The sequence below is a fragment of the Rhea pennata genome, chromosome 3 (assembly GCF_028389875.1).
Source record: "Rhea pennata isolate bPtePen1 chromosome 3, bPtePen1.pri, whole genome shotgun sequence".
In the NCBI taxonomy this organism is placed as follows: domain Eukaryota; kingdom Metazoa; phylum Chordata; class Aves; order Rheiformes; family Rheidae; genus Rhea; species Rhea pennata.
In genome coordinates this window covers 127,527,072-127,541,552 of record NC_084665.1, presented here as the reverse complement: position 1 = coordinate 127,541,552, position 14,481 = coordinate 127,527,072, and the positions used below count along the sequence as shown (strand labels likewise).

General features: G+C 37.6%; 1 protein-coding gene across 3 annotated transcripts in view; it reads right to left on the bottom strand.

Annotated features, from left to right (window-relative positions):
- Nucleotides 1-14,481, bottom strand: part of KIF13B (kinesin family member 13B) — a 127,522-nt gene that overhangs the window by 44,245 nt on the left and 68,796 nt on the right. For all 3 annotated transcript variants that reach the window (XM_062573288.1, XM_062573289.1, XM_062573290.1), the window contains exons 12-21: nt 13,006-13,116; nt 9,936-10,070; nt 7,843-7,973; nt 6,828-6,914; nt 5,644-5,834; nt 4,613-4,823; nt 3,291-3,453; nt 2,094-2,240; nt 1,451-1,600; nt 725-853 (exon numbers count right to left, since the gene is read on the bottom strand). In XM_062573288.1, the coding sequence (XP_062429272.1) occupies nt 725-853; nt 1,451-1,600; nt 2,094-2,240; nt 3,291-3,453; nt 4,613-4,823; nt 5,644-5,834; nt 6,828-6,914; nt 7,843-7,973; nt 9,936-10,070; nt 13,006-13,116 (1,455 nt within the window). The remainder of the gene's footprint in view (nt 1-724; nt 854-1,450; nt 1,601-2,093; nt 2,241-3,290; nt 3,454-4,612; nt 4,824-5,643; nt 5,835-6,827; nt 6,915-7,842; nt 7,974-9,935; nt 10,071-13,005; nt 13,117-14,481) is intronic.

Here is a 14,481-nt window from a genome sequence, read left to right as displayed (position 1 = left end):
CGAGGCCACTGGCCTTCTTGGCCACAAGGGCACATTGCTGACTCATAGTCAACTTCTTGTCCACCAGAACTCCCAGGTCCTTCTCAGCACAGCTGCTTTCTAGCACGTCAGCCCCCAGCCTGTATTGGTGCTCGGAGTTATTCCTCCCTAAACGCAGGACCCTGTACTTGCCCTTGTTGAACTTCATGAGGTTCCTCTCCACCCAACTCTTCTTTGTTTTTTGTAGAAGATCCAGCAACACACCTCTCTTCGTTGACACAGGTGGTAGAGGAGCCATAAAGTTATCACCAAAGCTCTGCAAGAACCTGCTGGACTGTCTAGTCTTCTTGTATTATTTCAACCTCTTAAGTGGCAAAGTATTATGAGAAAAGATCAGACAGCAGCATGTCAGAGCCCTGAAACATTACAGAAGGCCATGAAAACAATTAATGCTAAAATATTAATCTCTGCTCATACTACTGACTGATCAGCTATTTGTTTTGCCCTGTTTTATATTTTTTAATCCAGAAACATTAAAAGAGTTTCATATAGTCTATCCGTATGTCCAAAGAGAGAACTCTGCCTATGTAGCAGAATATTTGAAGTCAACATTGTGGGAAAGGTTACAATGAGACATTTAATGACCAGCAAAGCTGCTGCCAATGCACCACAGACTTTTTCATTTTAATACCTGGGTTAGCAGGAGAGAAGTTTGCTCATAGGTTGGGATATATCTGCAACTCACCATGCAGACGAGTTTTCTCTCCTGAGTATCATTTTCATGTGAACAGTCTGGACTATCCTCACCTCCTACCAGCCTGTCTTCTATCTCTCCACTCACTCGAACAACTTCAACATGCAGACGACCAGATACCTGACGAAAAAAGAAAAACAAAATTACTTGGGTGCTAGAGAACAGTATTATTTTTCAGGTATCTACAGGTACCACTGTTTCCAATCCATTAGCAACTGTTTTCTTTCTTTTTATTGTTCTGCACTTCAAATTTGTTGTATTTTTGAATGCTCTGGAGCCACTAGGGTGATTTTGAGAATAGCATGCTCCATCTCACTCACATGCCCACCAGTCTCTAAAGAGCCTAAAATGTGTAAAGCATATAGGACATTGCTTACTATGCCACAGCTGCCCATGAAGTTTTTCTTGTAGTGTATATTTAAGAACCTATTCTTGATGGCAGTTGCCAAAAAGCAGTGAAGCTATAGCTCATACTGGTTCTCCTAAGCATTTATTTGGGGCTGGTTTGCTTAGAAAGGTGTTCACAAAGCTTTCTCTTTTCACAATCACTATGTTGGGATTTGGAACAGCCTAAACAACTGCAGTAAGGTACTGTGGAATTTGCATAATCTCAAATTGTTAGCAAAAAGATTGTACACAGGAAACTGGAATTTACTGGTAATAAGAGCCTTAGACTGTAATTAAACAGTTGTATAGATTATAAAAGGAATGACAAACCTCTCCCTTCTGATTGATGATTGGAACAGCATACTGTAGCTTCACATCATAAAAGAGGCACTCAAGAAAAACATTGGCTACTCCGATAAGGCTGTGGTTTTCCTGTTCATCGTAGAATGGATCAGCTCGCCTGAAGTATGCTCTCATCACCTTGAATCAAATTCAGAACAATGTAAGAAAAATAAACAAATTTTTCAAAGCAGCGCATAACTAGCCTGGCGAAAAAAGAATGAACACAAGCAAGAGGCCAAATTAGATCAGAAGAATGAAAACTTCAGTTGTATTTTGAGGTTTCTTCCCTGCAAATTCTCTTTAATGTTGTTAGATTCAAAGAAGTTAGCCTGAACTTCAACATCTGTTGCATTTACTTAGCTTGTTATTGTGTGTGCATTTCCACGACCAAACTACACGTACAAACAAGCATCAAAGTGACAAGATAATGGTTAATGAAGTATTGCTTCAGTACTAGAAGAAAGAAACAAAAACAAGAACAAAAAAAACAAAACAACAGCCCAGGAATACTTACCTCTTTGCCCTTCCCCTCCTCAACAGGACCAGGAGGGTCCTACAACTACTTAAATCAAAAATTTAATAGGGATGTAATTCTGAACAGCACAATGTCAGAGTTCTTATTTTTACTTACTGGGTTGTCTTCCTCACAGTCTTTCCACTCTTGGTAGAGATCCCTCATATCTACCAGTCGATTTTCCAGTTTTTCTAGTGACCAAATCTGTTTGCCTTTCCCCTTCCTTCTCACTTGAATAGCAGGTTCACTGAGAATTGCACCTCTCTGGGAAACAATTAGAGAGATAAGGAATCCATGTCACAACAGTGAATAAATAGTTCAAAAACCCCAACAAAAAACAGAGAATGTCTTTGAGAGAAGTTTGGATTTTTTTTTTTTTTTTTTTTAATTAACTCTAGCTTAAGCAACCAAATCCTAGAAAAACAGATTGAGTTCAGTAGATTCATGTCCAGTGTAACTGCAATATCTCATCTCAGCTTCAGGCAGTAGTTTCTGCAGAATCCTCACCTTACCTGAAGGTTGCAAATAGGAAAAATTAAGCATTTCACAAACATTTTGCAGTTAAAAAAGCTCTGAGTTCCATCCCGGCTGCAACTTTCAGCTCATGCAGACACTTAACCCTCTTCCCCATCCTGTTTCTAGATATGCCAGAAGACATGTCTAAGAGATAAGAGAGATAAAGGATAGATTTTCTAAGAGGTAAAAGAAACAAATGAAAGTTCTAAAGAAATTGATAAAAATTCTTATCCTAGGATAAAATACATCTACTGTACTAATGATGGCCTGATCATCGGAATTCTGAGTTGACCTAGAGAATAGGAAGGATAAGCCAGTGCTCAAGTAACTAGCTTGAGATAACGGAAGTCTGCATTCAGTTCAAAATTTAAAACACCTGGAACAAATCACCCAAGTCCTCCCTGTTCCAGTTTCTCCCTGAACAATGGGGATAATGCCATTTTTTGACCTCACAAGCATGATTCAAAGATGAATATCTATTAGGTGATGGTAAATAAGTGAAGTAGATATTATCTAACCTGCATGGATTTTATACTCAGCAACAGAGCAAGTGTGAACTTTGACACTGCTGGAAAGGTTTTGCACTAACATTTTTCAATAAGCTAGTATACTAAGTATACTATCACACTTTTATAGCAACAAAATAGGAAAAAAATGTAGCATGTACTAACAGAGCCTTCTTTAATGCACATGAATACCTTGGTAAATTATTTGGGCCATTAGAATCACAATAAAAGAAATATGAACTCTGAGGCAAAGTTACTGAACAAAGATTTAGTTCCACTAGGGCTATCTTACCTTACTGTTAGCATTAAGGCTTGAAGCTGGGATCTGGAGTGTGACTTTATACTCTGTCCTCTTGTCTAATTCCTCTCCAATGAAATTGGCTTCTCTCACATACAAATTGGCTTTAACAATCTGCTCTCGCAACTTCCTCAGACTGTGGGTCAACATTTCCTCTCTAAAAGAAGGGGATTATGAGGGAGACAGGAAAAATCATGGCATTTAGGAATTGAAATCGAGAGTGCTGTGCAAATGATCACTTGGCAGAGAAGGAGTTAACATTCAAGTTAGCTGCTTTTTAACACAAAGATCAGGGCAATTAAATTGCATTTCTGTTGCAAAATAACTAAAAAAGATTATCTGTATGAATTTAATAGTAGGTACATCAGCATACTGCTGGCTTTGGAGACTTCTCCATGCATCTGCCTAACAGTCAGCAGTTGTGTGGCCTGTTCCCGAGTTTTCCCACCAGAAACGTGGATGTTCCATCTTGCAGAGAAAGGTTTATTTATATTTGCTCACCGGCCTCCCTGCTGGGAGTATGAGAAAGCCTACTGCAATGTAGAAATCTAGTACCACAAAATATTCCAGGACAGACAACTAATGCCTTGTTAGACTGCCTCAAACACAAATCTAAATTAAATGGCTAAAGAAGCAAGTTCTGAAATAGAAAGTATTTTCTCATTACAGTGTCTCTCCCACACTCATTGTTTGAGGGAAAGCTTCATCTTTCTCTTGCTGATGCTCTTTTTCACAGCAGTACTGGCAAAGATTATTCAGAGGCAAGAAGTAAATACCCTCAAGGAAGTTGTCAAGGATGAGGCAAAGAACATGATGGCCCCCTCCATGACTGTAAAACAGGCCCAGCAGTCTTTCCAATGCTCTATAGCAATTTTTTTAATCTTCCTTTTAGTCCCTTTTCATTCTGTACTCCTCTGGCTGCTGGAACCTGCCCAGGTCAGATAGATATATGTGAGTAAAGAGGAAAAACAACCTTCCAGCAGCTGAGTCAGGAATATGCAGAAGACATATCATTCAGAAGTCCCAAAACTTCTTCCAATCACCTAATATTTAGTCAAATTTAATGCTAGTAAGGAGTTTTTCCTTAATTATGAAACAGACACACTTCTGTCTCTGTCTTTTCTAGCATCATTGCTAGAAACAATCTGTTTCTACAGCAGTCTGATTATTCTTATGTTCATATTTTCACTCTGTCCTTCCCACTCCCCTGCAGGATTCTTCTCAGAAACTAGGCAGAGGAGTGGGAAAACTACAAAATTCACTGGCAGTAAAAGAATTCAAATCTGACTACCAGAGATGTGCATTTAATTACTCACCTCTCTTCTGCCCACTGGCGCAAGCGCTGCTGAGCACTGGGAGAATGGAAGGAGAACCTGTCCATGCTGCGGAAATGCTGTTTCTCCGGTGACAGTCGTCTTCGCAGTTGCTCCAGTTCATGTTCATACATCAGCCTCTGTCGTTCAAGTGCAGATCTCTTCTCCTCTTCATGTTGCTGCTCCAGGCTTTGCAAGATAGACTGCATTGGATCTAAGCAGATGTTGAAAAGAAAGAAGCTAATACTTCTGGATTCAAATGCCTAGTAAGCATAGAATTAAATGGAAATGGCGAAGCAGTGAATATGGGGCAGGGACTGTGACTTAGAAGCAATTTCTTCCCCAGGTTCTGCCACAGATATTTTGCATGATCTTGAACAAGGCACAAATTACTGTGCCCTGGTACCCGCCCTTTCCCATGCTTTAGCTGCAGATATTCACTTTACGAGCTGCAGTAGCCTTTGAATTCTACAGGCAAAGAACACGTGAAACACTAAGCATGGTTATTATAAAAAAGGAAGGAATTTGTGTTTTTGTTTTTATGCATATAAAAAAACCATACTACTACTGAACTATAGAATAAAATAACTATCAACAGAACAGACTGGACGAATGATTTAAGAGAATTTGGAAAGATCAAGCTGAAAAAAGCTTCCTCCTGCTTCCTAAAATAATGCCGTTCTGGAGCAGCTATGCAAGATCACAAAAACTGAAGAACAGGGTTTCAGAGACAGAGATCACTACAGCTAATACCTAAGCCAGACATAATGCAAGAAAAATACCCAGTGAAGTGAAAGCATCTTGATTCTAGGCTGCAGTACCACCAGTTTTGGCTTTTTTTCTCGCAAACTGCCAAATATAACATTCTGCAGCTGTGTTTTTCCTCTCAAATGCAAAAATGGCTAAGCTGAGTCATTCATAAGAAAATTTCTCCAACAGGAATTTATAGGGGAAAAGCATTTCTCTAGTGAGGAGTCCCTGAAGATGCAACCCCACATTCTGCATCTATTTCCAATAATTCTGTTGCTTCTTACCATTACTACCAAGTGCTTTCATAGTGACCTCCATCTGGGCATATTCATAGCTGAAGTTAATTTCACTAGACACTTCACTGGAATTGTCTCCATCTATGTCCAGCTGTTCAACACTGTTACTGCACTTCATAGAATTATCTCTCTCTTCATCTTCATGTTCTGCCTTCTTTTTCTTCTTTGGCAAGTTCAGCCTTTAAAAGTAGGAGACATTTTTAAAAAGCTATCAACTGTTCAACTCTGAAACAAAGACTTGCTTGAAAAGATTATTAAAATTAAGCAGCTTGTCCAAAATAGTGAGTTTTTCTCTTTCAAAAGCTGTTCATCTTTGGTGAATGTAATTTTCCTCAGAACAAAAAGGCAGTTCAAGACAAACTAACTCCTCTATATTACATCCCAGTAATACAAGGTAACTACTAATACTAACAAAACATTACTATCATTTTTTTTCAGTCCACTCACAACTAAATAATTTTGAGGCAATAACGAAATTACATCCTACTTTTTAAGATAACATCTCTTTCAAGCATAAAGGAAAACAATTACATTTTAGATTATCATTTGAATCCACTGACATTCAAGGTATTTCAGGCCAAGCACACAGGGTATCAAGCATGACAGTCGTTCACTGAAAGCTTCTACCAGTAATCCTATCTGATACAGAAAGTACTCAAGTGTGCCTGGAGCTGGAACTCCAGGAACAGAGTGATCTTGCAAGACCCAGACAACTGTATAACACAGGTCAGAAATTGAACATTTTAGATGCAAAGCCCAAAAGGCAACCTATTTAAACAAAAGCTTAGGTGTAACATTTTCACAATGGGAAAAAGAGTATTAATTTGGTGCCAAATTGCACAAAAGCATTAGTTACTGCACCAAATTAAAGTTACTAAAGAGATCTAATGATAATAATACGGATAACAATAGTAAGAGCCTCATCAACAAAGCTACAGTCCTTCGCAAATACAAAACGTTGCTTCAGTCTATTGCTCTGAGATTGAAGTTACGCACAGCTGCTACGACATCTATCATTCAAGAACATCCAATCATCAGCACTGCCTTTATGATCCCAATGAAAAAGAAATCATCTCCTTCTGCACCTCGAAGGCTCCGTTGATATCCTTCCTTACACTATAAGGTAAAACAAAACTGGCTCAGACTTACAATCTCTTTAATATCTTCCATACCTGAAGAAGTGGTTGTTTCCCCATAGTATTCTGTCTCCATGATGTAGCTGGACAGGACCCATAACAGCAGAACCATTTACAAATGTCCTTTGAAAAGAAGAAAATTCAAAGCAAATGCACCTTTACAAGGCTTTTTCCCCCTCTTTTTTTCTTTTTCAAGTACTACTTTCTTTATTGTAGCTAATTAAGATAGGGAACAAGTTCATGGATCACAGGCAAAACATCCCCAGAAACTTCACTCAGTGTTGTTTCATAAACTCCTCAAATTCAACTTTTTTTGATTACTTAAGTTTTACGGAAGTTGCTACTTCTGGATGGATACTATGATAGCTATGTCTGGAGAGTAAAGCTACTGCTTAAAAATGCAGAGTCTTGTGAAAAAGAGAAGGCACTGGAAATGAGCACTTTCATACTGCTTTGAAATACAGACAGAAAATACACTTGAGTAAGATGTCAGAGAACTCGGGTATACACGTAGCTTAAAGACAACAAACTAATTAGAACTATCAGAAACTTTACATTTATTTCAAAGTCAGACTAACCTTGAAAATACAATCACAGGATAACTCATATTGGAAGGGATCTCAGGAAGTTACCTATTCAAATCTCCTACTCAAAGTAGGGTCAGCTATGAACCAGGGTAAACATGAAATTCCTGAATTTTGTGGATCTAACAGTAAGTTACTGGGGATGTTGAAGATCCATGTCATTTTGCAATCAATCTGAAGTTAAAATCCAGTTCTCAAGTACTGTAGGTTATTCAGCCGCTCTCTAAAACTTAAACTACAAACTCCACCAACGACAGAAATCTATTTTGAACAAAAGATACAAGAGTACAAGAGGCCAGTTGACAATTCAATTCAAACCTAAAACCAGAGTATAAAAAATATGCTTTTCCATTTAGTCTGAAGTAAGAAAATTCTATGCTTTAGTTACCTTTTTTGCATTGCTAACCATAAAATACTAGATAAATCTACAGTTATTACACAACTAAAGCTCTATTTTGCTCCATTACCTAGTATTTTTCTGAGGTGTTAACATCACCTGTCCTTCTGGAGTGATGTCTATAATACAATGCTCAGGAAGAATTCCCATTCCACATAGTTGGATATCTTGGGAGTTGTCTGATCCTATTAATGTGTGCTCCTGTGGAAAGTTAGTTCAGACATTAGCAATAATTGCAAAAGTTCCTTAATTTCAACTTATCCATTCTCCTTCTGGATATATTTTGTCATCTAATTATAAAGTTCAAAAGTTATTTCTTTAGAGGGAAAAAGGAAAAGGAAATAGTGTGAGCAAATCCTTACTATTTCTTACAGAAACAAGTAGGGAGCTCTCAGGAAAGTTAATGGTCAACAGTTAATACCAAAGACAAAGAGGTTTTTATAACTAAATTACGTAATCCAGTGCCTCAGGATGTTGTGGAAGTCAAAAGCATAAAGAAGTTCAAAAAGGAATTAAGAGAGGTTCATGATGGTTAGACCCATGGCTATTACACAGGTTGCATCTAGATCATCCTCTGGCTCCATAAATTCCTGAAGTACTCGAAGCATGAGGGATTTGGTAGAGAAAGGATCACTCCACACACATCCCAGTTCAGCTGTTATTTTTTAAACATTTCTAAGCAATCTTTGAGGAACAGATATAATAATTTAGATAAGTCAGATGGAGTTCTTACTCAACGTTTTCATAAAACAATTAGTAAATAAGAAAGTCAGCATAACAGAGGAGTGGATAAGATAATATGAGAACTGAGAGTTTATCCTCAGGAATTTAGGCAAAACAAGTGGAAAGTATTTTACTAAAAGAATTTCAGAACACAGGGATTTCTACACCAAAATTCCCAATCACTGAAAAGATTTTGTTCTATTCCAAACAACAACAAAAACCTAACTGAAGTACACAAGCTGCAGCCCCTGCAAAGAGGTTTTGTCTAAAAACAGAAAGGATCCCCGATTCCACTATGTCCACCTGAGACTTTTATATCGGTACGGATGGGCCAAGGCCTGTTTTCTGAGCAGGCTTTGTCTTTTCGCTGTATTCTTGTCATGTGTTCACAATGAACACCACAGAAGTCAGCTCTGCTTCAATAGCCGTCAGTGTTGAGGCTGATTTAGCAGCTTGAGTCACACTCTGGACACCTACGTGCAAGCCACCCAGAAAGGCTTCAATTCTTCTCTCCAAACCTCAGCTCAGCTCTTTCATCTTTTTTAAAGTATTTAGCAGAGACAGCAGTGAAAAAGTTCTTTCCCTTGATTTCAGTGAGATATTATACAGCAATGATAAATGACTGATATAAAGAGAATCACATATTTCTAGGAGAGATTCAGACAAAATCATCTTTCAGCCCAGACCCTAATCACGTGGCTGTTTTAAGAGCTACTGTACACCACTTCAAAGAGAAGAGAACGATTAATGTGAAGCTCAAACTGCCAAAGCTTTTACACTGTTGATATTTTATTTAGAACTCATATTTTGAAATGTGACTTAAAAAATGTTTGTATTTCATCTCTCCTTCTGACTCTAGATCAACTCTACATACTTTGTGAAACAAGAATAAATTGTCAAGGTGTTTCACTGCAGAGTCCAAAAGTCATGTTACATGTCTTATGTTTAATATTAGTAAAAGAAACCGCACATCAGCAAAAGTGATGAGGCAAAGTAGAATTTGATTTTTGCACCTGGAGAGTCATATTGACTCTATTATACTAAAAAGAATAAATAAAAATGTGCTTCATAAGCTGAAGTTACTAGTTTGAATTTTGATGACACGCGGGAAAGAAAAAAGCAGATTACAGAGATGTTTAATATCTATATAAACCACTTTCCTGAATAAAACACTGTGAAAGCTGCCATAAAGAATAGAAGACAGTTTATAAAGGAGAACACCTCTAAACATCCCCCCCAAAAAAACCCCTCCACAAAATAAATCAAGCCACACCCCAAATCATCCTCTGCTATGGAGGATCTGAAATAAAAAGGCTGTATTCACATTACTTTTCATGAGTCACTTAATAATAGAGAATGTTTCTGATACACATTTTTATAACAAACTCTAAGGACATTAGGGCCCCCCTTTGTCAAGAAAATACATGCATCTATCTTTACCTTTAAATAGTACACCAGAAGTTCATTGAGAGCTGGATCTGCATTTAAATTAACCAGGAAGCACTTATTATCCCCAACTTTTATTCCAGAAGACTGAAGGGAAATGCCAAGGCTTTCCAGCTGTTTCTGACGCTCCTGCAAAAGAACAACCATCAAAAAATCAGTCTGATTGATGTATACTCTAGGAAATGCATTCCTACCTGCCAAAAAACCCCAAGACCATATGACGGGTGGCTACTTCCAAAAAGGTAGTTATTTCTTCTGCAATAGATTTGACACAAAAGCCTCATTCACATCCAGCTTAAATATTACATCAGGATTTCTGCAATTTCTCTGGTCCTTTTACCTCTGGAGTCAAAAGAGTGTGCTACGTGCTATGGTCTCAGACAGTGGCATCTTCCTAGTGAAAGATGAAAACAGCTGAGAGCATCACACTGCAGTACTGTAGGCACTTCTCCGTGACCTCACTGGAACAGCAAAGCACTACCACAAAGCCATCTCTAGAGCCCTTTATTTTCCCTCTCTAATTAAAAGGCAACAAATTAAGTTAAATCTCTGCCAAGTCAAGCTCCATGTCTATCTTTTATCCCACAGAAATCAAAACAACAAAAAAAATGAGAACCTGCTATTTAAATAATGCAAATAACACTTCCTGCTAAACAAGAATAGCATTTTGGATGGTGTTTTGTTCCTGTCAATAGACTTCTCAGAATTCAGCAACAAAGCATTACTGTGAAAAAATGTACATCTTTCAAAGGGAAGCGCTTGGGTGAAGACTAGAGCAGTGAAAGAACATTAAGCATTTCTGACTTACAAAACAGAAAGGGATTCTTTTACAAAAATGTCAAGATATAAATGTTTCTGTGTCCATTGCAAAGCAAAAATAATTTCACCAGAGTTTTCACTCCGTGCTCTAGAATTGTTCACAGGATTGTACAGAAACTAAAAGTGAGATGAGACTTGCTATCTATATGAGCAGACAAAATAAGAAAAAAAAACATGACAGGCCACTCAGATTTATGAGGGGGAAGCAAACAGAGGGGAAGGCAAAAATAAATGTGTAATAAGTATGAGACACCTGCAGCAGCTTTAGCTATGAAGTTGAGATCTTAAAAATATTTAACATAGATTACATAGGAATACTGCAGGAATATTTATTAAGGTTCTTAACCTTACCTGTCAGTTTTCTCTTCATATAAAAACAATGTATTATACTATTCACTATATCTCTGTTCAGCACTGGTGTTGCACCAAGTCTGATCAAAATGAAGACTGCAAAGAACAGCAAGCACAACTCCCTCTCGATTTTCTCTACTCTACTTCTCCCACACTTATGAAACCAACAGATGTCCTTGGTAAGGAAAAGCCATGTCCGTGGTGTGGTGTGTGTGTGTATATGTACACGGGTATGTGCGTAAAAAACAAAGAACAGAAAAATTGCAGTGTGATTATCCTTATTATCAGTGCCAGGCACTGATGTTCAAATCATTCTTTGTTATCTACAGACAGAAGCAAAGAATGTGTTCTCCAAAGAAAGATTTGGCCCATAGTCTAAATCTCACAGGACTCACTTGAAGGAAGGAAGTTTTTCTTAACTTTTGCTCAAGACCCAACGTTAATTAACTTAAGCATTCAAAAAACGTAAGTATGTCAAATACTCGCTGAAAACTTGAAAGAAATCCCTGTTATATAGTTCCTTGTTAATGCTTTGATCTTGTATTGTCTCTCCATCTGTACAAACTGCATCTTCAGTCTGCATCATTCTTTATGAGGATTTTTAACAGCCTCTCCATCCTATCTGCCTCTCCATCTAACATGTGACAGACAGATGTTGGTGGATGCTGGCCAAAAATAAAATCACTTGACATATTTATTATAATAATAATATAAAGGCCTTTAACCTTGGTTCTGTGTAAGCCTACTGAAGATGTCAAAAGAATTCTTTACACTGGCTTCCAAGAGGTCTTCAAATAGTCTTAAACTGCACAAACACTTGTCCTTACCCCTCCTCTGAAAAAGATTCACTTTTTCTACAACTGCAAGGCTCATGAAAAACCCCAGCTCTGTAATATTGTAACAGACCAAGAATTTTGAAGTAGACAAAAAAGAAAAATAAAAAGCTAAAAGTAGCTTTATGCAAACCTCAAGGCACATGTATTTATATATTCCACAGTGTTGATCCTATTACTCTGGTTCTTCAACCTCCTCGCACACTCAGGGTTTCTACACCTAGAAACTAGTGTGCAGGATGAGAGTATAACTGATTGTTATTATATTTCACACCTACACAAAGGGAAGAAAAAAATCGATGAATCTCCACTGAGAGTCAGAAAGGCCTCTTATTTAAAAGCAGCATTTTTTACAATGGATCTTTAAAGTCAACCTGCCCTGTTCTGAAAACAGCATCTAAAAAAGGGCTTTGTACTAGACGCTCCATTTTCTTATAATTTATTATATGCTATTTGTTACCTTTCAATAGTTCTCCCTTCAAAAGCTCCCTGCTGCAAATATATACATCAGCATTTATGTGGCAGGTATTGGAAGTGTCATGCAATATTCATGATGATCTGCACAATTTATCAATGTAACCATCATCATCAGTTATGGATTGAGGCCCTAAATATCAGTGGAAGAGGTAATAAAACAAACAGGGATTTTGAACATCTCTGCATTTTAATATTCTGATGCGCTTTGCTTTCACTGTTAAGGCAGTCAGTACATAACCTTGCATTTAATGTTCACAACACTCCACTTTTCATCACAAACAGCAATTTTACTATCTGAAGTATATAAAATCCCTCTAATCCTCTCATCCATGGATTGTTTTTTTAAACAACCTCTCAATTTACATAGAGTGACAGTTTATTATTGTCACTAGAGCAGTAATCTGGGAGGCATCCAGCTTTCACAGGAATTAAGTGAAGCTTTCCAGAGGGGCAGTAAGCTTGACCTACTTACCCACAAATGTGGGGAACTATTCTGACAACCTCTATGAACTGACAAACAAAGCAGACAAAATTTGTTTTCTACAAATGTCAAAAAAAAAAAAAAAAAAAAAAAAAGCACAAACCTGTGCTATCTCCTCAGTTTTTCTTAATTTCTCTTCCCAGGTCACAGTCATTTCCTGAATCAACTTTTCCGATTCCTCCAAACGTTCTTTTAGCTCTGGAGATTTCATAGCCTGCAAAAGTAAAAGCAAATAAAATAAGAAAGCTTGCTGTATTTTTTTTTCCACACCACCATCACACAGATGGGAAAAAAAGAAACACACATTACTCATTTTCCAAGGCATACTTGAGCAGTAAGTAAAGGTTTTTTAAATCCATATTGCACATAAATGCTCAATTCATTAGAAAATTAATTTAACTGGTTTCAAACACAGATGCTAAAGCAGAATTCATATACTTTTACATAAACAAATTATACAATACTGATGGATTGCCATAAAGACATTCAGACAAACTAACATCATTTCTATACCAATGCAATTCCAAAAGACTGTCATCTGAAATAATTTGTTTCTCAGATGCTGCTGATCTGGGCTAGCTACTTTTGTCATGGCTCTCTTCCCCTCAAAAATGGCAATTAACATCCCAGGCACTTAAATGAACATTCTACCAAGATCTTTTTATTTACTCTTTTGGATATAGCCTGGTTTGGCACGTGTGATTTTTTCTTTTCTATAGGAAACATCAAGACATCTGAGGTGCTCTAGTTACCCATCTCTAGAAAATGCCTTTTACAAAGCTGAAATCACAATATAATTTGCTTCTAGACACTGGAATTCAATTTTCTTGCTAATTCATCACAGCTCCTATTTTGTTTTGTGAAATAGTGAAAGGCCCGTGTTCCATCCAGGCACTAACTGGAGAATAAGAAGATATACCACCATGGAGAAACCGAAAGAACATCGATGTTTTTATGCTGTATATCTTCACTTCTTCCAATCTCAGTACTGGAATTACTCCTCCTGTACTACCTCAGATAGCAAGCCTACCGCTTGCTTACATGTTTCTTCCATTTCTGCTAACAAGTTGTAAATGTTTTTAGCTGTTAAGTATTTATGCAATGCTGATTAAACAAAGCGAGTATTACTCTCCACCAAATAGTTCTCTTACCACAAAAACAGAAACTCCTCACAGGAATCCAAAGCAGGCAGAATGGCCTCATTGCAGGGCAGTTTGTTCAAGAAAAGGAGCAACTGCCAGGGGTGGAAAATCCTGTTTTAAGATAGGAGCTTGCTTTGCCTCAAGACATAGCAGGCTAGGAACTGTCAGCTGATGTGTCCTATGTAGTCTTTTTCTGACTGAATATCTCAAATACTTAAATAGAGGGTAAAAAGCAACCTGAATTTTACCCCAAAAGGCAAGTGAACCAATGCAGTCTTGAGAACCGAGATTTATTATGATTAATAAAATATGACCAGTTTAAAGGTACTAGACACTATGGAGCGGGACAGGAGGATGAAGCCCACTTCTTCTCAAGTTGCAAGTCTGATTTTTGTATCTACTTGGACCTCAGGCAGAATCACTCAAAATTTTCACAT